The following is a 23,151-nucleotide window of genomic DNA, read 5'->3' as shown; positions in this document are numbered from 1 at the left end:
CAGGCGGAGGTTCAGATACCCTATGATACCAACATTATTAGTTAACACCACCAGCTACCAATTAAGGGATTAGTTTGCTAGTTTTAGGAAATTCAATATGAAACAGGAAAGCATGTAGCTAACTTGAAAGGCGAGTTTTACTGTAGCTGATGCTGATCCAAGATGTTGAAAAAATTGGGTTGCAACATTTAAGATCATTTAAAAAATCAAATCATTTATGAATAAGACAAACACAGTTGATCATGTTTAATCCTTTATCTGCCAAGAAGTTTTTTACATGTGCACCGTCAAATTCTAATCTGTAGATTTTTTATTACGAGATTAATTGTATCCAGAGAATATTTTTCGAATGATTACTTGGTTTTCCCTTTATCACCCAGCAGAATAAGCAGTTTGATAGACATTAAATGAGTAAACAAGTTTAAAGCAAGAACAGAAAATGCTGGAAAAACTCAGCAGGTCCAGCAACATCTGTGGAGAGAGAAATAGAGTTAACATTTCAAATCCGTATGACGGACTTGAAATATTAATTATGTTTTTCTCTCCACAGATGCTGCTAGATCTGCTGAGTTTTTCCAGCATTTTCTGTTTTTGTTTCAGATTTCTAGCATCTGCAGTATTTTGCTTTTAAACAAGTTTAAAGGTTCTCTAAACAACTGGCTTTATACTCTCATTTATTGATTGTACTGTACACTAATATTATTAAAACTTTTTCATAACCATTTCTTAGTTCAGGGGCATGACGATTATTTGAAGAATATACCATGCAACTGGGGTGCACCTAGTAGTTCATTTTTTCAGAAAATACCAGTGGATATAACCAGATCAGAATTTCAAAAACTGACTCATGATCTTGCAGATCTAGGTCTCATCATTTTGAAGGTAAGGCAGTTGGCTTTTCAGGAGTGCTTCTAAATTCTTAAATCTATAGTCTTATCGAACATAACAAACGTCATAATTTAAGTTTGGCTGAAGGCCATTCAGCCCTTTTGATCTTAGCTTTCTAGAATACTAACTTTACAATCTTTCTATCTGGTATCTATCTGTTTCTTAAATAGGCCCAGTTTCCTGGTCTCAACCATACCTCCTGGAAACCAATTCCTGTTGGTGATTACCCTCTGTTGATAAATACTCATTGTTTTCTGCCTTAAATTTGCTCATCACAACCCTGGGATGTGCCACCTTGCCCTGCTTCCATGCCTTATATAATTCTATTGTTTTCAGTTTATTTTCTCTATTTCTTTGGATACATTGGGGTGCTTTCTTCATGACCCTGCCTGAGATCAGTTGGGATAAAGTTGGAGAATGTCAGAAAATGTTGAGTCAGGTCTATCACTGCCTCATTGAAAGATTGGGATTTCCCTTCCCTCAATCTTTGTTAGGACCATCATTTCCTTATTGGTGTGGGGGTGTGGTGCAGGAAAGGTTGGTAGGGCTTTAAGGGTCCCAGCAAATTCCCAGTTCTCTGTCACCAAAGGCCACCATGTGGCAGGTGGCAGAAGACCCTACAAAATTGTTGTGAAAACCCAAATGGAGGCTGAGGGCCTTCTAGCATCCTATCGCCCCAGATAGCTCCAGCGTCTACCTTGCCTCTGAATGGATAAAAAATGTTCTCATCTTGAGGTTCTTCTCCTTTAAGTTGTTTACTAGATCTTTTATTGCTGCACTGGCATCAACAATGCACCATACAGACTCTCTTTTGATGGTGAGAATTCTGCCATGTGTGTCTAATGAGCTCCAAGCCAGGCTGCTGGAATTTTTGAAATCAGTCATGATGCAATCAAACCAATTCCTCCAGATTCTATCTAATGAGTGTCATGGGTGTCTAAGGCTAGTGAATGTTCTGATGAAAGGTCATCAACCTGAAATATTAACCCTGTTTCTCCATAGATGCTGCATGACCTGCTGCATATTTCCAGCATTTTCTGTTTTTATTTTTCTGCTCAGTTATTCAATCTCCATTGGCTGAAACTTTCTCTGGTCAGGTCTTTGACTTTGTTTGATACCAACTCTGAGATTCAGGTCTTTGTATATCTTTTTTGGTAATTGACTCAACCTATAAGCTTGTGTGTTTTACTCCATTGTTACCTGAGCTTGATCTCCTTGCTGGCAGTTCCATCAAAGGAAATTGGATATTTTTCCAAAATGAGACTGTAAATACAACAGAGACACTGAGGAACCAGGTGATCAACATGACATTGCATGCCCCAGTGATTTCTCTTGTTTGAATTTGTATGTGGAAGTTCAGATATATTCAGAGGATGAATAAAACCAAGCTTATCATAGAAAAAAATGTCATTCCAGATGTTTGACTTGCTCCAATACAGATTGAAAGAATTGAGAATCCTGTTTTGTGGAATTGCCATTTACTTAAGAAAGAGCTGGATACAGCAACTCCAAAGATTGATAGTCAAGTCTCTATCCTGTACCAGAGAGTTCCAGCACAGTTTTGCAATTTTGTCTGTAGAATTGGATTTCAGGAAATATATTCACAAGGACATGGTAAGTATTTTTCATTCTGCCATAAAAATACTTATTAAATCTTGTACTATCGTCCTATAATACTGTGATTATACTTTACTAAAAACCTGTTCCAAAACATAATTTTGTTTAAAAAGTCTGAATATTAACAAGGAGATACATAACATGTCCAGTTATGGGTTTTTGGAAAGTAGGTAATTTCCAACTGTTCCATTTTCCAGGTGAAGAGGACAGGAAGAATGTTTTCTCCTTTTTTTGCTTAAGATTTCTTTTTAACTATCCATTAGAAAGTACGTTCATGCAGCTAATCTTGCCCAGCTAGAAGTTTAATGCTGATGACAGTGGTCCCCAAAGTGGGCCAAAAACCATAACAATCCTGCCACTGCTGTTTCCGGGAGCCCTGACGTGCTTCGATGCCCATCAGGCAATTAACAGCCTGGTTTTGTGGCTCCCATCCATTTAAGAGATGATATCTTGCCTCCAAGAGTTGCCGGCCAATCAGAGGGCCTGCAGCTTTGGTCCCACAGCACCGCCTGGAGCGGTGGACACCACTGGTATTGCAACCAGGCAGGAACAGCAATGATGGAGGAGACGTCGAACCCAGGTAAGTGAGTTGGGTTATCTGGGACGAATCAAGTAGGTGTGGGGGTGGGGGGATGTTGTTATTGCTGAAGGCCAGGAGTTTTTCAGCGGGTGGGAGGGGGGGTGGTAGCCAAGGGTGGGGGTCTGTTCAATGGCCATAAGATGCCCAGTTCGGAGTACCCACCAACCTGGTATGGTGGTCACCAGCTTTTACTGGACGGTCTCCCTAAGTGGCAGTGGACCCCCTTGTCCCCTGCCACAGCTGGCAGAATACCATGACAGGAAGAAATCCTTAAATTGGTCACCTGTGGGCCTCAGTGGCCCCTAGGCAGGAACACTTCTACAACCTTCCCCGACCTTGACTGAGTCAGAGTTGGGAGGGCGATGGGCACTTCACCCTGCCTACAGCCTTTCCTCTTCATTCTGTGTCCCCTCATCCCTTCCCTTACTCCACCTCCCAGCCCATTCCTATAGGCCAGATTAAATTCCACCCTTTCAATTTAAGAGTGATATAGGTCAAAGATGTGGATGCAACTCTCACCTGATTGGTCTAACTTTTGGGTGGGAAGAATACATCAGAAGGTAAACAGCTTTGTGATTCGGTGAAAGTAATTTTAATTTAATTTATGTATATTTTGATTTTATAGTGAGAAAGTATGGTGATGGGATCTACTTCAGCAATGACTTGAAACATCTCATGAAAGAAATCACTGATGTTGGGAAAATAATTCACATTTTTGAAGCTGAAGTTTTTACTGGCAACTGCTGCAAAATTCCCTCATCACATATTTTATCAGATCACAGAGATTGTGGTTGTTATGAGTATAGTGAAAACATTATGGACAATGCACATCCGCCACAAACTTATGTTATTTTTAACAGTGTTCAAGCTTATCCAAGATATCTTATTGCATGTAGAAGGCAGCAGAGCAAATGAACTACCTGTTAAATCTGATAATTGAAAAATCCTACAGTATTGTACCCATCAATTTCAGCTCCAACAGCATAAACTGGTTAAATATTAACATCTGTGGCTTCAATCTATCACAATTTCTCCATTGTGGGGCAGGGAGTACAGGGCATTGCAAGTCACATCAGGACAGTAATGTTTGCTGTTATTTTTGAAAGCTGTTGCCTTAGTTCCCAGCTGCAAACCCAAGTGAAAAATTCTGAGTATGTGATAGCTTTTGTCATATCTGGAATTCCTGCCTTAGATACAGCATAGAGAATTTGCTCCCAGAACAAATAGCTACAGGTGGTAGTCAGGACCAGCATCAAGCGATGCTTCAGCTCAGCATATAAGCCCCCAGGAGTTGGTGATGCAATGAGAAGTTGCTGCCTTAGGGATCAGGGCAGAATGGCAGCAGGGTGTACTCCATGTAAATATAAGTTGGTGCTAATTAAAAGACATTGTTCACAGGATATGGGTGATGTTGGAAAGGTTGTATTTATTTCTCATTCCTAGTTTTCTCTGGGAAGGTACTGGTGGGCCTTTTCCTTGAATCACTGCAGTGATTATGTTCATACTGCACACAGAATGGTGTTATACAGGGAATTTTTATTTGTTAATGGGATATGAACATCACTAGCAAAGCCAGCATTTATAGCCCTAATTGCCCTTGAGAAGATGGTAGTGAGTCACCTTCTTGAACAGCTGCATTAAATGTGGTGTTGGTATACCATATGTACTGTCAAGGAGTTCTAGATTTTTGACCCAGGATTACGGTCTTTGATTCAGCAATGGTGAAAGAATGGCAATATATGTTCAAGTCAGGAATGTTTATGAATTGAGTGAGAAATCGAGGATGATGGTGCTCCCATGATATTTCTGCTCATTTGTACTTCTTGGTAATAAAAGTCACATTGGACAGAGAATATTAGAAAGAGGAGCAGGAGTAGGCCATTTGACCCTGCTCCACCATTGAATAAGATCTTGGCTGATCTACTACCTGAACTCCTCCTTCCCACACAATCTGCATATCCCTTAATTCCCTTAGTATCCATACATGTAGTGACCTCTGTCTTTGAATATGCTCTGAGCAACTCCATCTATCTGTAGTAGAGAGTTCCAGTTGGTGGTGATGGAGTGGCTGGCTACTGAGCTCGGGTGACAATTGCACTAATCAAGTGACTTACTCTATCTCAAATGTTGAGATTCTTGAATGTTGTTGCACCAGCACCATCAAGGTGAGGGGCATGTATTCTATCAAACGCAACTTTGATCCCAGACCCAATGAAATCTCATAGCATCAGGTCAAACACAGGTAAGGAAACCTCCTGCTGCTTATCACTTCCCTCAGCTGATAAATTAGTACTGCTTTGTGTTGAACAAGAAGCATTGAGGGTAGCAAGGCAGCAATTCTAATACAGCATCATCAAGTAAACAGCAGCTGTTTTGGATTCAGATTGTGAAAGTTCTGCCTGATCAAACTCCTCAATTTTTTTGAGAAAATGATTCTGTGTTGTGGTACCAACTAGGCCAAGGTACCTCTTCTTTAGAAAGGATGGATGTGGTTGGAATAACTGAATGATTTTGCTCAGCTTACAACAGCATCTTGCATTTATACAACTTGCATTTTCAAACCATCTATAATGTGGAAAATGTTCTTAAACTTTTCAAAGTGAAGGAAAAAAAGTCAAAACTGATGGAAATTGAATCACAATGTAAGAATTTGAAAAAGGACTGAAAGCTTGATTGAAAAGATGGAGCTTTAAATGTTGAGTCAGAAGAAGAGATGGAGGAGTTTGGCAAGACAATTTTGGAGTAGTGTTCAGGCAGATGAAAGTTCTTCCACTTGTAGTCGTTGGCAATATACAAAGACCAGAATTGGAGGACCAAAGGAGACATAAGGCTGTTGGATATTGTCCAGGGTAAGGCGAGGCTATGGAGGGATTTGCACTAAGGATTTGAAATTCAATCCTAGGAGAGACAGAGAGAGAGAGAGAGAGTGAGTGTTTGGGGATGGGGGGGAGCCCCTGCCAGCTACTGAGAATGGGAATGATAGGTCAAGCAGGACTTAGTGTGGGTGCTGAGTTTTGAGCAAGTTGGAGTTTATTGAGGATGGGAGAATGCTAGCACATTAGAGAAATCCAGTCAAGGCGTGCTGAAAGCATAGATAAAGTTTTCAGCAGCACTGGGGGCGAAGTAGCATTGAAGGCAGTTAAGTCCAATGGGTGGAAATAAACAGTCTTGTTGATGGAAGGTTTTGTGTTGCTTCTTGTAGTTGAGTTGAACAGAACATTATGGTTACCCGCATGGGCCCCAGCTATGCCTGTCTCTTTATGGGGTATGTGGAACATTCCTTGTTCCAGTCCTACTCTGGCCCCCTTCCACAACTCTTTCTCCAGTACATCGATAATTACTTTGGTGCTGCTTCATGCTCTCGTTGGGACTTGGAAAAATTTATTAATTTTGCTTCCAATCTCCACCCCTCCATCATTTTCACGTGGTCCATCTCTGACACTTCCCTTCCCTTCCTTGACCTCTCTGTCTCAATCTTTGGTGATAGACTGTCCACCAATATCCATTACAAGCCTACCGACTCCCACAGCTACCTTGACTACAGCTCCTCACACCCCGCTTCCTGTAAGGACTCCATCCCATTCTCTCAGTTCCTTCACCTCCGTCGCATCTGTTCCGATGATGCTACCTTCAAAAACAGTTCCTCTGACATGTCCTCCTTCTTCCTTAACCGAGGTTTTCCATCCACGGTCATTGACAGGGCCCTCAACAATATCCGGCCCATCTCCCGCGCATCCACCCTCACGCCTTCTCCTCCCTCCCAGAAACATGATAGGGTCCCCCTTTTCCTCACTTATCACCCCACCAGCCTCTGTATTCAAAGGATCATCCTCCGCCATTTCCGCCAACTCCAGCATGATGCCACCACCAAACACATCTTCCCTTCAACCCCCTGTCGGCATTCTGTAGGGATTGTTCCCTCCGGGACACCCTGGTCCACTCCTCCATCACCCCCTACTCCTCAACCCCCACCTATGGCACCTCCCCATGCCCACGCAAAAGATGTAACACCTGCCCCTTCACTTCCTCTCTCCTCACCGTCCAAGGGCCCAAACACTCCTTTCAAGTGAAGCAGCATTTCACTTGCATTTCCCCCAACTTAGCCTACTGCACTTGTTGCTCCCAATGTGGTCTCCTCTACATTGGAGAGACCAAATGTAAGCTGGGCAACTGCTTTGCAGAACACCTGCGGCCTGTCCGCAAGAATGACCCAAACCTCCCTGTCGCTTGCCATTTTAACACTCCACCCTGCTCTCTTGCCCACATGTCTGTCCTTGGCCTGCTGCATCGTTCCAGTGAAGCCCAACGCAAACTGGAGGAACAGCACCTCATCTTCCGACTAGGCACTTTACAGCCTTCCGGCCTGAATATTGAATTCAACAACTTTAGGTCTTGAACTCCCTCCTCCATCCCCACCCCCTTTCTGTTTCTTCCCTTCCTTTTGTTTTTTTTCCAATAATTTATATAGATTTCTCTTTTCCCACCTATTTCCATTATTTTTAAATCTTTTATGCCCCCCCACCCCCACTAGAGCTATACCTTGAGTGCCCTACCATCCATTCTTAATTAGCACATTCATTTAGATAATATCACCAACTTCAAGACCTGTGTTCTTTTGTTCCTTTGTCTGTGACATCTTTTGATGATCTGCTCCTATCACTGCATGCTTGTCCCTACAACAACACCCCCACCTCCACTTCTCCTCCCCCCCCCCACCTTAAACCAGCTTATATTTCACCCCTCTCATTGTAAAGAAACATCAGTTCTGTTGAAGGGTCATGAGGACTCGAAACGTCAACTCTTTTCTTCTCCGCCGATGCTGCCAGACCTGCTGAGTTTTCCCAGGTAATTCTGTTTCTGTTATGGATCCATGCAATTTGGTTCAGCCTAAGCAAGCAAACAGGGCAGGGGTATGAATCAATGACAAGGATGCAGACCAATGACAATAGGTTAGGGCTTTCTGATATTCAACTGTAGGAAAGTCTGACAATATTAGTCAGGCAATCTGACAGGATGGAGATAGTCATGGGTTAAGGAAAGTGGTGGAAAAGCTGAGCTGGTCTTAGTAGACATGTGGAAGCTGACCCACCTCTGTGGAGATCATTGGGGACCAGGATGTAGATGAACAAGAATAATTCACAGGGATATCCAAAAGGTTTCTGTGCAGAGCTTGGAAGAAAAGTCAATCTTTGAGATTTGCTGGCTGTACATGCAAGGGTAGCTTAACTAAGGTGAGAGGACAGTCAGTGGAGGAAAATGCTGGGATTGAATACTGCAGAAAGAACGTGCAAGGATAAAGCACCATGATCACAGTTATAGAGGATATAATTTATGACTTCAACCAGGGTGAAAATCAGATTGAAGGGATTGGAACAAAGAGTTTAGAGTGGGGGGAAGAGAGGGAAGGGGAGGGAGTTGGGGGGGGAGGGAGCGGGGTGGGTCAGCTCACAGCTGAGAAGTAACAACACATTCAAGAAACTTGGACAAAAAGGGAGAGATTAGATAATTATGTTGTAGTTTGAAGGGGTGGATGTGTCAAACTTGGGCTTTTTGTTGAGTGGGGTGGTTTTCAAAGGAAAAAAGTTCATACTTGAAGAGAGAGAGGCATGAAAAAAATGTCAGCAAACATTGGTATCAGGCAAGGCAGTTAAATGATCAGGAGTTAGATATAGAGGGGTTAAGGGGGAGGAGGTGCAACTCAGAGGAGATGAGGTTGGAGAATGAGAGCGAGGGAACAGGTTAAAAGTTGCAGATGATGGAGTGTTCAGGTTAAGATGTGTGTGGAGGGTTTGGAGATTGTTGGTAATGGTGTGAGCAAGAGAGGAGGCAGTGAGTAGTAACCTAAGGCAGTCAGAGGGGTGGCCACAGTTTCTGTGTTATCAGTGCAATGTACTTTTCTGAATTTTTACTTAATTTAACAGAAATTTGGGCACACAAATTAGCAGCTTTGAAAAATGCAGGAAAGTAAAGGTCTCTACACAAAAAACATAAACAAATACTCAGTGAATTCTGTTTTTATGCTTAGAGAAAATCACACACTCCTATGATGCAAAAACATTTATTTGTATTAAAAACAGTCCATATCGTAAAAGTCTTATGTAGAAAAAAAACTCTGTACCAAAACCATATGCATACTTGGGCCCATATTTCTCAGTGTAAAGAGGTAAACTTGATTAGTTAAATAAAAACTTTTTAAACATTTACACAAACTCCTGTTTAGAGAGCATAATTTGTTTAAAGTTGGCCTGGCCAAACGTTGCTACACCAGGTGAAGACATTGATCTGAACCTGGTCACATATTAACAGAACAGCATATAGACTGAATATCATCTGTTCAGCATAAAGTTCCTTTCTCGTCCCATATTATTGTTTGCATCAGATTTGTACTCATTAAAATAAAACATAAACATATTAAAGAAACAAATCCTGACCTATATTATGTAACTGTGCTTTTTAGTAATGTGAAGTGGACAGGGCAACTTAGAAAATGATTTTCCATTTGACTCTGTGGTTTTTATTAATTAGAATATATGTAATAGAAGCCTATTGTTACAAAATAGTGAAATATTGTTTACATTGTAAGAGAATTAAAAGTTAAGTAATTAAAACTAAAAATGTCAAAATTAACATGATATGCTTCATTTTTTGAATTTATTAATAATTCCTAATTCATTTCTTGGATTTATAGTGTTTTATTCATCTACAACCTATACCAGAAGCATAGATCATAAGATACCCTGTTTGTGTTTAAATACAGCGAACAACAAAACTGTAGTTCATTATAAATGCTTATTTTAGATGGTTTGATAGCAACAGAGTAGTTTCAGATTAACCAATTAACTCAAATTGTCACTGAGATGTGATTTATGCACTGAAACATGCATTTTCTCAACTGACAACTTCATGAGTAGTATTCCTTCATTACTATGACATATTTGAAATCATGACAACTGATGTCCCCATTTTTTCTAGAATTTTGTTCTTTTGTGCAGCTGGTCTACAGGAAGTCACTCAACAGACTCTGGGATTTCCTGGTCATCCATAATAAGAGTGTGGATGATTCCTTCTCTTCGTTTCCCACTGCTAACAGCTTTGATACAGCAGTCATGGTTACCGATAGTGAAGTGGGTTTCAGTACCATCCTCCACAAATTCACCCTACAAAATTAATAAAATAGTTGAAGTGAAGGAAGAGATTTGTGTTAGTATAGAACCTCATCCTCAATGCCCCAAAGCACTTTCAAAATGTAGCAATTGTGGCACCCAATTTATGCATAGATTGATAAACAGCAAATAATATGAGACGAATGAACTGCAACTCAGGCCAGGATCTTCCAGTGCCACAATGGAAGATGAGGTGAGCCAGTCAAAAGTCCACTGACTTTGGTGGTGCCGGAAATTGTGCTGGTGGGCGGGACTGGAAGATCATGTGGTCGGTTTTTAATAGGGCATCAATGGAACACTGCTCTTAAGCTAGCACAAGGATCTCTGAATGGCAGTGAGGGCCTCAGTTTAACATCTCAACTGAATTATGACATAACTGGCAATGCAGCTTTCCCATGCTATTGTACTACGTAATGTGCTCAAGTCCCTGAGTGGGACTTGAACACACAATCTCCTGACTCCGAGGTAAAAGAGCATCAACTCAATCAAACTAAAATTATTCTATGTTTCACATCAGAAGTTATTTCACTCCATTACTTAAAGCAGTATATTAAGCAAGCAGGAAAGGCATTAATAAAGCTATGGCCGGGATTTTCTGGCCCTGCCGTGGTGGGACCCACCATGGGGGGTGCTGATGTCCAGCCAAAAGTCCATTGGCAGGTGAGGCCCAGGGGAGGGCAGAGTAGACCTTGGACTATGGGAGGGAGGGAGGCCTGATGTGGAAAGGGGCCCATGAGGGAGGCATTCCCCACTTCCTGCCCAAGGCCTGAACTCGGTGACATGGCAGGCTTATCCCCGCCCCTGAACTCCTCCTGCTACCCTCACCTGCCCCATTTAAAATTGTGGACAGGTCGGGGAGAGGTGGGAAGGCCACCCAGAGGATTTTGCACATTAGTGGGGGACTGTAAAATTGTACCCAGAAGTTTGAAGTTTAATGTTAAAAGTTTCAAATTACTGCAGTTGATCAGTTAAACCTTGCTCAAAATGAAGCCTTGAAAGAAAAATATAGTTCAATGATCAAATGCATATTTTAGTTAGAATGCCTGTCTCTCAATATCAAAGAAAAATCATCTCTAATATTCACAATCTTACCGCTGTCTCCACTTTCCTCCCATTGCACCAAACATCCATGGTGTCCTTCTCTGTAAGGACCAATATCACAAAATGATCACATTATTAGGGAAAAGCACTAAATGCTAGAGTTTACAATTGCTTTCATTTCTCTCTTTTCTGACATAACTGAGCCAAATTATTTCTTTTATTTACTTTTCCTATTACTTCAAACAACAGTAAAATCTATTCACATTTACTTATCAAAAATTAGCGGTAGTTTGATTCATATGGTGGTTGCAAATAAAATCAATGTGAATGGATGTGAAACATTCATTTTCCATTGCTTTTGGAGAATTAGGAGATATAAAAATAAAAACGAATGCATGTGCAATGATAGTTTATAAAATTATGCTGGTTACTTTGTTAATTGCACATAGACATGTATAAAAGAAAAAAAACAAAAAAACTAAGGATGCTGGGAATCCAAAACAAAAACAAAAACAGAATTACCTGGAAAAACTCAGCAGGTCTGGCAGCATCGGCGGAGAAGAAAAGAGTTGACGTTTCGAGTCCTCATGACCCTTCGACAGAACTTGAGTTCGAGTCCAAGAAAGAGTTGAAATATAAGCTGGTTTAAGGTGTGTGTGTGGGGGGTGGAGAGAGAGAGAGAGAGAGAGAGGTGGAGTGGGGGTGTGGTTGTAGGGACAAACAAGCAGTGATAGAAGCAGATCATCAAAAGATGTCAACAACAATAGTACAAAGGAACACATAGGTGTTAAAGTTGGTGATATTATCTAAATGAATGTGCTAATTAAGAATGGATGGTAGGGCACTCAAGGTATAGCTCTAGTGGGGGTGGGGAGAGCATAAAAGATGTAAACAAAAAAATAATTTTTTTTTATAATGGAAATAGGTGGGAAAAGGAAAATCTATATAATTTATTGGAAAAAAAAGAAAAGGAAGGGGGAAACAGAAAGGGGGTGGGGATGGGGGAGGGAGCTCACGACCTAAAGTTGTTGAATTCAATATTCAGTCCGGATGGCTGTAAAGTGCCTAGTCGGAAGATGAGGTGTTGTTCCTCCAGTTTGCGTTGGGCTTCACTGGAACAATGCAGCAAGCCAAGGACAGACATGTGGGCAAGAGAGCAGGGTGGAGTGTTAAAATGGCAAGCGACAGGGAGGTTTGGGTCATTCTTGCGGACAGACCACAGGTGTTCTGCAAAGTGGTCGCCCAGTTTACGTTTGGTCTCTCCAATGTAGAGGAGACCACATTGGGAGCAACGAATGCAGTAGACTAAGTTGGGGGAAATGCAAGTGAAATGCTGCTTCACTTGAAAGGAGTGTTTGGGCCCTTGGACGGTGAGGAGAGAGGAAGTGAAGGGGCAGGTGTTGCATCTTTTGCGTGGGCATGGGGTGGTGCCATAGGAGGGGGTTGAGGAGTAGGGGGTGATGGAGGAGTGGACCAGGGTGTCCTGGAGAGAGCGATCCCTACGGAATGCCGATAGGGGGGGTGAAGGGAAGATGTGTTTGGTGGTGGCATCATGCTGGAGTTGGCGGAAATGGCGGAGGATGATCCTTTGAATGCGGAGGCTGGTGGGGTGATAAGTTAGGACAAGGGGGACCCTATCATGTTTCTGGGAGGGAGGAGAAGGCGTGAGGGCGGACCTCTCTGTCTCAATCTCTGGTGATAGACTGTCCACCAATATCCATTACAAACCCACCGACTCCCACAGCTATCTCGACCACAGCTCCTCACACCCCGCTTCCTGTAAGGACTCCATCCCATTCTCTCAGTTCCTTCGCCTCCGTCGCATCTGTTCCGATGATGCTACATTCAAAAACAGTTCCTCTGACATGTCCTCCTTCTTCCTTAACCGAGGTTTTCCACCCACGGTCGTTGACAGGGCCCTCAACCGTGTCCGGCCCATCTCCCGCGCATCCGCCCTCATGCCTTCTCCTCCCTCCCAGAAACATGATAGGGTCCCCCTTGTCCTCACTTATCACCCCACCAGCCTCCGCATTCAAAGGATCATCCTCCGCCATTTCCGCCAACTCCAGCATGATGCCACCACCAAACACATCTTCCCTTCACCCCCCCTATTGGCATTCCGTAGGGATCGCTCCCTCCGGGACACCCTGGTCCACTCCTCCATCACCTCCTACTCCTCAACCCCCTCCTATGGCACCACCCCATGCCCACGCAAAAGATGCAACACCTGCCCCTTCACTTCCTCTCTCCTCACTGTCCAAGGACCCAAACACTCCTTTCAAGTGAAGCAGCATTTCACTTGCATTTCCCCCAACTTAGTCTACTGCATTCGTTGCTCCCAATGTGGTCTCCTCTACATTGGAGAGACCAAACGTAAACTGGGCGACCACTTTGCAGAACAGCTGCGGTCTGTCCGCAAGAATGACCCAAACCTCCCTGTCGCTTGCCATTTTAACACTCCACCCTGCTCTCTTGCCCACATGTCTGTCCTTGGCTTGCTGCATTGTTCCAGTGAAGCCCAATGCAAACTGGAGGAACAACACCTCATCTTCCGACTAGGCACTTTACAGCCATCTGGACTGAATATTGAATTCAACAACTTTAGGTCGTGAGCTCCCTCCCCCATCCCCACCCCCTTTCTGTTTCCCCCTTCCTTTTCTTTTTTTTTTCCAATAAATTATATAGATTTTCCTTTTCCCACCTATTTCCATTATAAAAAAAAAAATATTTTTTTTTTTACATCTTTTATGCTCTCCCCACCCCCACTAGAGCTATACCTTGAGTGCCCTACCATCCATTCTTAATTAGCACATTTGTTTAGATAATATCACCAACTTTAACTTTAACACCTATGTGTTCTTTTGTACTATTGTTGTTGACATCTTTTGATGATCTGCTTCTCTCACTGCTTGTTTGTCCCTACAACCACACCCCCACTCCACATCTCTCTCTCTCTCCGCCCCCCACACACACACCTTAAACCAGCTTATATTTCAACTCATTCTTGGACTCGAACTCAAGTTCTGTCGAAGGGTCATGAGGACTCGAAACGTCAACTCTTTTTTTCTCCGCCGATGCTGCCAGACCTGCTGAGTTTTTCCAGGTAATTCTGTTTTTGTTTTTGTATAAAAGAAACAATATATTACATTGGAGCCTTGGATATATTCCACCAAAGAAAATTATAAGTGATATACAAAGTGCAGTGGGGAGGTGAAAAAGAAGAATAAAAGAAGTATGAAAAAGCCATACAGATTAATATAAAAAAGGAAACAGTGAGGAATTTTATAAGCATATTAAAAAGAGAGTAATTGAAAAGACATTGAGGATGCAGAGAGTTGATAGAGAGAGTCTAAGAGGAAGATACAGCAAAGATAGTAAAGAAATATTTTGCATCTTTTACCTACAAATATAGCGGACTTTGAAGAATATGGTATAACAAAGAGTGTAGCAAAATGGATTATAAAGTTGTTTGAGGACAAGAAACCAAGATTGCTCAAGTTGGAGAAAGTGTGGAAGTGGTGTACCCCAAGGTTTGTACTGAATGCACTTTGGTTCTTGGACATGGATGATTTGCTCTTGGACAAATGGATCGTACCTTGAAATTTGCTGATGGCACAAAGGAATTTTGGCAAACAGTGGGAATTATGTTAAAAGACTTCAGGGAGACAGGTTAGCAGAATGAACAACACAGAACAAATGAACGTTAATGTGGAGAAGTGGGATATAAGACACATTGATATGCACCTTAACTTTATTTACATGCTTTGGTTCCATAATCATTAATACCTTTGTCTAACTAGAATCTATCATTTTCCCTTTTAAAATTTTCAAATTGACCGAGCCTCAACAGCTTTTTGTGGGAAGTCAGTTCCAGATTTCCACTACCCTTTGTGGGAAGAAGTGCTTCCTGATATCACTCTTGAACAGTCTAGCTCTAATTTTAAGGTTACGCCCTCTTGTTCTAGAAGTCTCCCCCCCCCGACCCCCGACTTGCCCTGCCTAATGAATGCCAGGTAAAGGATGTGAAAGACAGTGGGGGAATCATACATCATAATCGCAATCAAAGAATGCCGTTACTGACTTTGACCAAGGCAGTCTCACCGCAGAGGAAAATAACAAAGTGACTGAAAGAATTTGAAATGCAGCGAAGGGAGAAGTGAACACCTATCTGGTCGGCATTGTGTTCAAGGGCCTTGGAGAGGAAAGGAGGTTGGCCATAATATAGCAGTTGGATAGGATGGATGGTTTGAGAGTAATTTTTGAAGAGGGTGATAGCAGCAATTTGAAAAGGCAGAAGAAAAGACTCTCAGGAAAGAGAACTCCTAGTATCAGCATTAGGTCATAGAAAGAATGATAATATAGCAAGGAGTTGGAATGGAAGGAGGTTAAAAGTGCAGCAGGTATGCATCAGATGAGTCTGGTGAGAGTAGTAAGACACACACTAGAATGATGGGTTCTGAGGGTGCAGGGAAGCCTTTCAGAAACATTTCGTAGGTTTCTCAAACCAGGATAATTTAAGTATACAATCACTTTTGGTGAAGAAGCAAAAAATTTCCTGCCCTAACATCACCTACCTAGCACAATTCGAGAATCTATTCCATCCAGATTTAATATCCAAGTGTTTGTAGTCTTTGACCTGTTCTCCATATATTTCTTCAGGCTTTTCCCATTGATCTCCAATGTGTACTCATAAGCAAAACCACTAATTGCATCAATGTTGATTGTTGCTTTTGTGTTAGTAGCCCCGACTGCAAAGGTTTCCTTCCCAACAAGTTTGAACATCCAGTCTCTCCGTATAACTTCCTGACAATAAAATATTGTTTGTTACACACAAAGTAAAAGGTTTCTTCAATTCTTGAGGATTTTCAGATGTTTTACCATAATAAATAAAACACATTGCATGCTGAATTAAAAACTGTGAGCATTTTACAAATCATAATGGGCCATTAAGCCATTAATAAATCCAAATTAATCAGCAGATGCCAGATATAAAAGCTTATTAAACCATCAAATGGAAAGCAGAAACAGCAAACATGGATTGATTTAATGTCTTATCAAGTCATCAGAACCTTGCAGAGTGCTTTCAAACCAATGAATAATTTTTGAGGTGCATTCATAGTTAAGTAGGTAAACAAAGTAGCCAAATTGCATACAGTAAGGTTTCACAAGCAACAAATAAATTAATTACCAGATAATCTCTTATTGTTTGAGAGAAAAGTGCTGGCCAAAACATTTGGAGATCTCCCTGTTCTTTGAATAGTGTCATGGAATATTTTATTTTTTAAAGAAGGCATGTCAAACAATGCAATGTTAATACTACACTGGATGTCAAGTGACATCATGGGGCTTGAGCTTGCAGTCTTACAACTGAGCCAAGTTTTTGTACCAACAAAATCATGCTCACATGTAGGCCTAAATATTCATACAATGGTGTATGTGACAAATTACAACAAAATTTATGTTTGTTTTTATGCCCATCTAGTGAATGGCTGTTTAAGCTAAAATTTCCAGCGAAGTTCATTTGATTATGCAGTAACATTAAAAAAAAACACAGAAAAATTACTATGCATTCATTGTAACCAACAAGATCCCCAGGGAATCTAGTGTGGGTAAAAGAACCATTCTTCAGAGTGAGGCTTGGGTGTTTTAGGTAAGCGATAGGCAGTTTTCTGTCTGTAAGTTATTTTTGAATTACTTTTCCAGAGTGTTGCTACTGTTTGAACAGCATTTCTTGATGCATAGTGAGAAATTAACACTGAGGAGCTCAAATCTATCAGGAAGAGCATCTGCCATTATACATAAAGTGAACTGCAGGCCCTCTTTGAGCCAGCCAAACTGGTTCATGGGCTCCCCTAGACCAAGCCAGCTTGAGCAGTCAGCTGAGGGGCACATTGAGGGGTACAGAGAGGTGACAGACGCAATACTTGCCACCTCCATGACCCCCAAGGATAGAACTATTCAGAATGAAGTTCAATGACCTGACCAGAGCTAGAAATGAACACTCACCATTTATAACACTCAAAATTTATATTTTTTTAAAATATATTTTTCTTTTCCCACCTATTTTTAAATTTATTTTGATCTATCGTTTTATCTCCACCTTTTAGCCCATTTCAATCCCTTCCCCCCACCCCATCCCCACTAGGGCATCTGTCACTTGTTTGTCCTGCTTTCTACCCTGAATGTCACCATTAGCACGTTCCTTAGATAATAACACCATCGTCAACACCCCCTTTTCCTTTTGTTTATGACATCTTTGGTAATCTCTTCTTTACCTCCACCTATCACTGGCCCTCTATCCAGCTCTACGTATCCCACCCACCTCAACCAGCTTATATTTCACCACATTTCTATATTTCTTTAGTTCTGATGAAGAGTCATTCAGACTCAAAAAGTTAAACTGTGTTCCTCTCCGCAGATGCTGTCAGACATGCTGCGTTTTTCCAGCTATTTTTGTTTTTGTTTCAGATTTCCAGCATCTGCGGTATTTTGCTTATAACTCACCATGTTCTCCCTTTCTTCCTTGCTCAGCCTGTGCACCACCACACTTTAAACAATGGCGTAGTGGTATTGTCACTGGTTAGTAATCTAGAGACGCTGGGTAATGCTCTGGGGGCACAGGTTTGAATCCCGCCATGGCAGATGGCGGAATTTGAATTCAATAAAAAAAAATCTGGAATTAATGATGGCCATGGAACCATGGTTGATTGTTGTAAAAACTCATCTGGTTCACGATGTTCTTTAGGGAAGGAAATCTGTTGTCCTTCCATGGTCTGGCCTACACATGACTCCTGAGCCACAGCAATGTGGTTGACTCTTAACTGCTCTCTGAAATGGCCTAGCAAGCCACTCAGTTGTAACAAACCTCTACAAAGTCACAAAAAAAGGAGTGAAACCGGATGGACCAACGGGCATCGAGCAAGGCATCGGAAACGACAACTGCAATCTCAGCCCTGTCGACTCCGCAAAATCCTCCTTACTAACATCTGGGGACTTGTGCCAAAATTGGGAGAGCTGTCGCACAGACTAGTCAAGCAACAGCCTGACATAGTCATCTTTACAGAATCATACCTTACAGATAATGTCCCAGAAACCAGCATCACCATCCCTGGGTGTGTCCTGTCCCACAGACAGGACAGGCCAGCAAAGGTGGCGGCACAGTGGTACGCAGTCGGGAGTGAGTTGCCCTGGGAGTTCTCAACATCGACTCTGAACCCCATGAACTCTCATGGCATCAGGTCAAACATGGGCAAGGAAACCTGCTGATTACCATGTACTGCCCTCCCTCAGCTGATGAATCAGTTCTCCTCCATGTTGAACACCACTTGGAGGAAGCACTGAGGGTGACAAGGGCACAGAATGTACTCTGGGTGGGGGACTTCAATGTTCATCATCAAGAGTGGCTCGGTAGCACCACTACTGACCGAGCTGGCCGAGTCCTAAATGACATAGCTGCTAGGCTGGATCTGCGGCAGATGGTGAGGGAACCAACAAAAGGGAAAAACAAACGACCTCATCCTCACCAACCTGCCTGCCGCAGATGCATCTGTCCATGACAGTATTGGTAGGAGTGACCACTGTACAGTCATTGTGGAGACGAAGCCCTCCCTTCACATTAAGGATACCCTCCGTCGTGTTGTGTGGCACTACCACTATGTTAAATGGGATAGGTTTCGAGCAAATCTAGCAACTCAAGACAGGGCATCCATGAGGCGCTATAGGGAATCAGCAGCAGCAGAATTGTACTCGAATACAATCTGTAATCTCATGGCCCGTCACATCCTCCACGCTACCATTACCATCAAGCCAGGGGATCAATCCTGGTTCAATGAATAGTGCAGGAGGGCATGCCAGGAGCAGCACCAAGCACACCTAAAAATGAGGTGTCAACATGTTGAAGCTATAAACACAGGACTACTTGCGTGCCAACCAGCATAAGAAGCAAGTGATCTACAGGGCTAAGCGATCGCACAATCAACAGGTCAGATCTAAGCTCTGCAGTCCTGCCACAACCAGTTGTGAATAGTGGTGGACAACTAAACAACTCACTGGAGGAGGAGGAGGCTCCACAAATATCCCTCCACCCTCAATGATGGAGGAGCCCAGCACATCAGTGCAAAAGATAAGGGTGAAACATTTGCTATAATCTTCAGCCAGAACTGCTGAGTGGATGATCCATCTTGGCCTCCTCTCCTCCGTAGATGCAAGTCTTCAGCCAATTCGATTCACTCCATGGTGATACCAAGAAATGGCCGAAGGCACTGAATACTGCAAAGGCTATGGGCCCTGACAATATTCCAGCAATAGTACTGAAGAAATGCTCCAGATCTTGATGCACCCCTAGCCAAGCTGTTCCAGTAAAGCTACAACACTGGCATCTACCTGGCTATGTGGAAAAGCCCAGGGATGTCATGTACACAAAAAGCATGACAAATCCAACATAGCTAATTACTGCCCCATCAGTCTACTCTCCATCATCAGTAAAGTAATGGAAGGAGTCATCAACAGTGCTATAAAGTGGCACTTGCTTAGCAATAACTTGCTCGCTGACGCTCAGTTCGGGTTCTGCCAGGGCCACTCAGCTCCTCAACTCATTACAACTTTGGTCCAAACATGGACAAAAAAGCTGAACTGCAGAGGTGAGGTGAGAGTGACTGACTTGACATAAACGCAGCATTTGACCAAGTGTGGCATCAAGGAGCCCTCGCAAAACTGGAGTCAATGGGAATCAGGGGCAAAACTCTGGTTGGAGTCATACCTCGCACAAAGGAAGATGATTATCGTTGTTGGAGGTCAGTTGTCTCAATTCCAGGACTTCCTCAGGGTAGTGTCCTGGGCCCAAACATCTTCACCTGCTTCATCAATGACCTTCTTTCCATCATAAGGTCAGAAGTGGGGATGTTCACTGATGACTGCATGATATTCAGCACTATTCGCAACTCCTCAGATTCTGAAGCAGTCCAAGTCCAAATGCAGCAAGACCTGGACAATAACCAGGCTTGGGCTGACTAGTGGCAAGTAACACTCGAGCCCCTCAAGTGTCAAGCAATGACCATCTCCAACATGAGAGAATCCAACCATCGCCCCTTGATGTTCAATGGCATTACCATCACTGAATCCCCCACTATCAACATCCTGGTGATTACCATTGACCAGAAACTAAACTGGACTATCCATATAAATACTGTAACTACAAGAGCAGGTCAGAGGCTAGGAATTGTGCGATGAGTAACCCATCTCCCGACTCCCCAAAACCTGTCCACAATCTACAAGGCACAAGTCAGGAGTGTGATGGAATACTCCCCACTTGCCTGGATGACTGCAGCTCCAACAATACCCAGGAAACTTGACAACATCCAGGACAAAGCAGCCCGCTTGATTGGCACCACACCCACAAACATTCACTCCCACCACGACCGACATACAGTAGCAGCAGTGTGTACCATCGACAAGATGCACCACAGAAATTCACCAAGGCTCCTTAGCACCTTCCAAACCCACTATCACTACCATCTAGAAGGATAAGGGCAGCAAATAGATGGGAACACCCCATCTGGAGGTTGTCCTCCCAGTCAATCACCATCCTGACTTTGAAATAGATCAGTGTTCCTTCACTGTTGCTGGGTCAAAATCCTGGAATACTCTTCCTAGCAGCTCTATGGGTGTACCTACAGCACATGGACTGCAGCGGTTCAAGAAGGCAGCTCACTACCACCTTCTCAAGGGCAACTAGGGATGGGGCAATAAATGCTGGCTCAGCCAATGAAGCCCACATCCCGTGAATAAATTTTAAAAAAACACTCAGAGGGCAGCACTCAAGTGTCACTTCAGACCGAACTTGTTTGAAGGGATCCTCTATCTCACAATCCCATGGAATCCAAGCTTATACAGCTCTTTGATAAGTAACCAACTCGCAGAATCCCCAGAAATACAACAACATTGGCTTCCTCATGCCTTCAACTGTTGCACACAACCTGCAACATTGTATACATGGTGATGGATTGCAAGTATAATGTTTCTACCTTTTCCCTTTGATGGGCAAACTTGCATACTGTATTCCTTAACTCCCACAAAGAGAAGACCAAGCAGTAAGTCTCTAAAGGGACTGGAATAAAATAAAGGGAGTACACTGTAATCTTTCCAATCCCATATCTATTGTTCAGAAACAGCAGTTGTCCAGAAACGTTTTGAGCAGATCCAAGCAATACAGTACAGTGCTTTGGGAGCAGAAAAATGGAAGATACAGTATTTAGAGAAGTAAAACAATTTTTAATACTGCCTCATAATTCTAAACACTATTTTATGCTTCGGGTAAATATTTATATCTATGCTGTTTGTGGTTAGGTAGTCTAGTGCCATTCTAGAATCCAGAAAATTCTGAAATCCAGACATGTCTTGGTCCCAAGCATTCCAGACTGGAGAGATTACAATGTACTAATATGCATCTAACATGGGAGTTCACGATTGGGTGTTCAAAATGGAAAAGAGCTGCTTTTTCTAGCATTGACAAACAGTGGCTACCAGCTATGGAACTCAAAACAACTAAGTGAATTAAGATGTAAAATGACAAAGTTTAAGAATAGTCCAACAACATATCCATCCACACAATGAGCAAACGCTAATGATTGTTAAACTATGAAATCTGATAATGTCTAGGCCCAAATCTGATGATCAATATGTTACTTTACTCTGTTCAATCATTTTTTGTATTTTATGATCTGAATCATTCCTGCATCGGGAGCGGCCATGGAGCTGACTGCCAGCGGCTCCGCACCACCATTTTATGCGGGTGGGCCAATTAAGGCCCGCCCAGCATAATACGCGAGCAGCAGCGTGCGGGTAGAGGGAGGAGGGAGAGTCGTGTCTAGCGTGAAAGAGTGCTTCAATCTCCCTGAGGTACAGAGCCTTAATGGCCTTAATAGGCCTTTTAATTATCAGCAGGCACGTCCACGTCATTGCGCATCATTTACATGCCAACTTGTTGTTGCCCTTGCACACCGACTTTAAAATCCTGGCCTACATTTATTCCCAATGATTGATTCAGCCCTTGGCTGAATTTGATTTTTAAGTAAATAAACTTGATGAATCTATACCTATATAGAAAAATGATATTTTACCCTTCAGCATCATTAACAGTCCCTTGATACTTTGCTCAAGTAGCTAAACTTCTTGTGGGAACTCAGTATTGGCAAGTTATTTGACAATGGGAAGCACTGCAGCACAGGTTGATCTTGTTCTCAACTAACGTCCATGTGTGTGTGTTTCCCAACAAGGGTTATTGAATAGTCAGCAAGAAATTTTGCTCAATTTTCACTCTTCCGAAACAACATCAATATCGATTTCAGTATCCCAACTGATGTCGCAATTAAGGATCCATCCACAACCTTCTGGTTTGTATGGATTAGTATTACACCATGAAGTATACTTGTTTACTAGGAGAGTTTGCATATATAAAAACTTGGCAAATTAAAGTCAATCATTGAGACAATATTGAAACAAACTTTGAATATCTTACCTTTCCATCAACATACACCACTCGCTTTCCTGAGGTGGTGCCATGCTCAAATTCTATTTTGTGCACACCATCACTTAGAGCAACTTCCCAAAATGCCACTAGGTCAGCCATTCTCTCAGTGGGTATACTTGAACCCTAAAAAATACAAAAACATAAATGCTACACAAGAGACAAACACAGAATATAAGAAATGGGGGCAGGAGTAGACCATGTGGCCCATTGAGCCTGCTCCGTCATTCAATACAATCATGAACTTCAACTCCATTTTCCCGCCAGCTCTCCACATCCCTTAATTCCCTGGGAGACCAAAAAGCTGTCCACCCCAGCCTTAAATGTATTCAATAATG

The 23,151-nt window shown here is 42.5% G+C and overlaps 1 protein-coding gene across 3 annotated transcripts in view; it reads right to left on the bottom strand.

Annotated features, from left to right (window-relative positions):
• Positions 1-9,127: 9,127 nt before the first annotated feature.
• Positions 9,128-23,151, bottom strand: part of faima (Fas apoptotic inhibitory molecule a) — a 39,207-nt gene continuing 25,183 nt past the window's right edge. For all 3 annotated transcript variants that reach the window (XM_041200448.1, XM_041200447.1, XM_041200449.1), the window contains 4 exons: positions 22,805-22,939; positions 15,864-16,092; positions 11,341-11,390; positions 9,128-10,242 (listed from right to left, as the gene is read on the bottom strand). In XM_041200448.1, the coding sequence (XP_041056382.1) occupies positions 10,093-10,242; positions 11,341-11,390; positions 15,864-16,092; positions 22,805-22,915 (540 nt within the window). In that variant the 5' untranslated portion in view covers positions 22,916-22,939 and the 3' untranslated portion in view covers positions 9,128-10,092. The remainder of the gene's footprint in view (positions 10,243-11,340; positions 11,391-15,863; positions 16,093-22,804; positions 22,940-23,151) is intronic.

This window comes from Carcharodon carcharias, chromosome 12 (genome assembly GCF_017639515.1).
Source record: "Carcharodon carcharias isolate sCarCar2 chromosome 12, sCarCar2.pri, whole genome shotgun sequence".
In the NCBI taxonomy this organism is placed as follows: Eukaryota; Metazoa; Chordata; class Chondrichthyes; order Lamniformes; family Lamnidae; genus Carcharodon; species Carcharodon carcharias.
The sequence above is the reverse complement of the archived record's forward strand: the minus strand, read 5'-3'. Positions and strand labels throughout refer to the sequence as shown.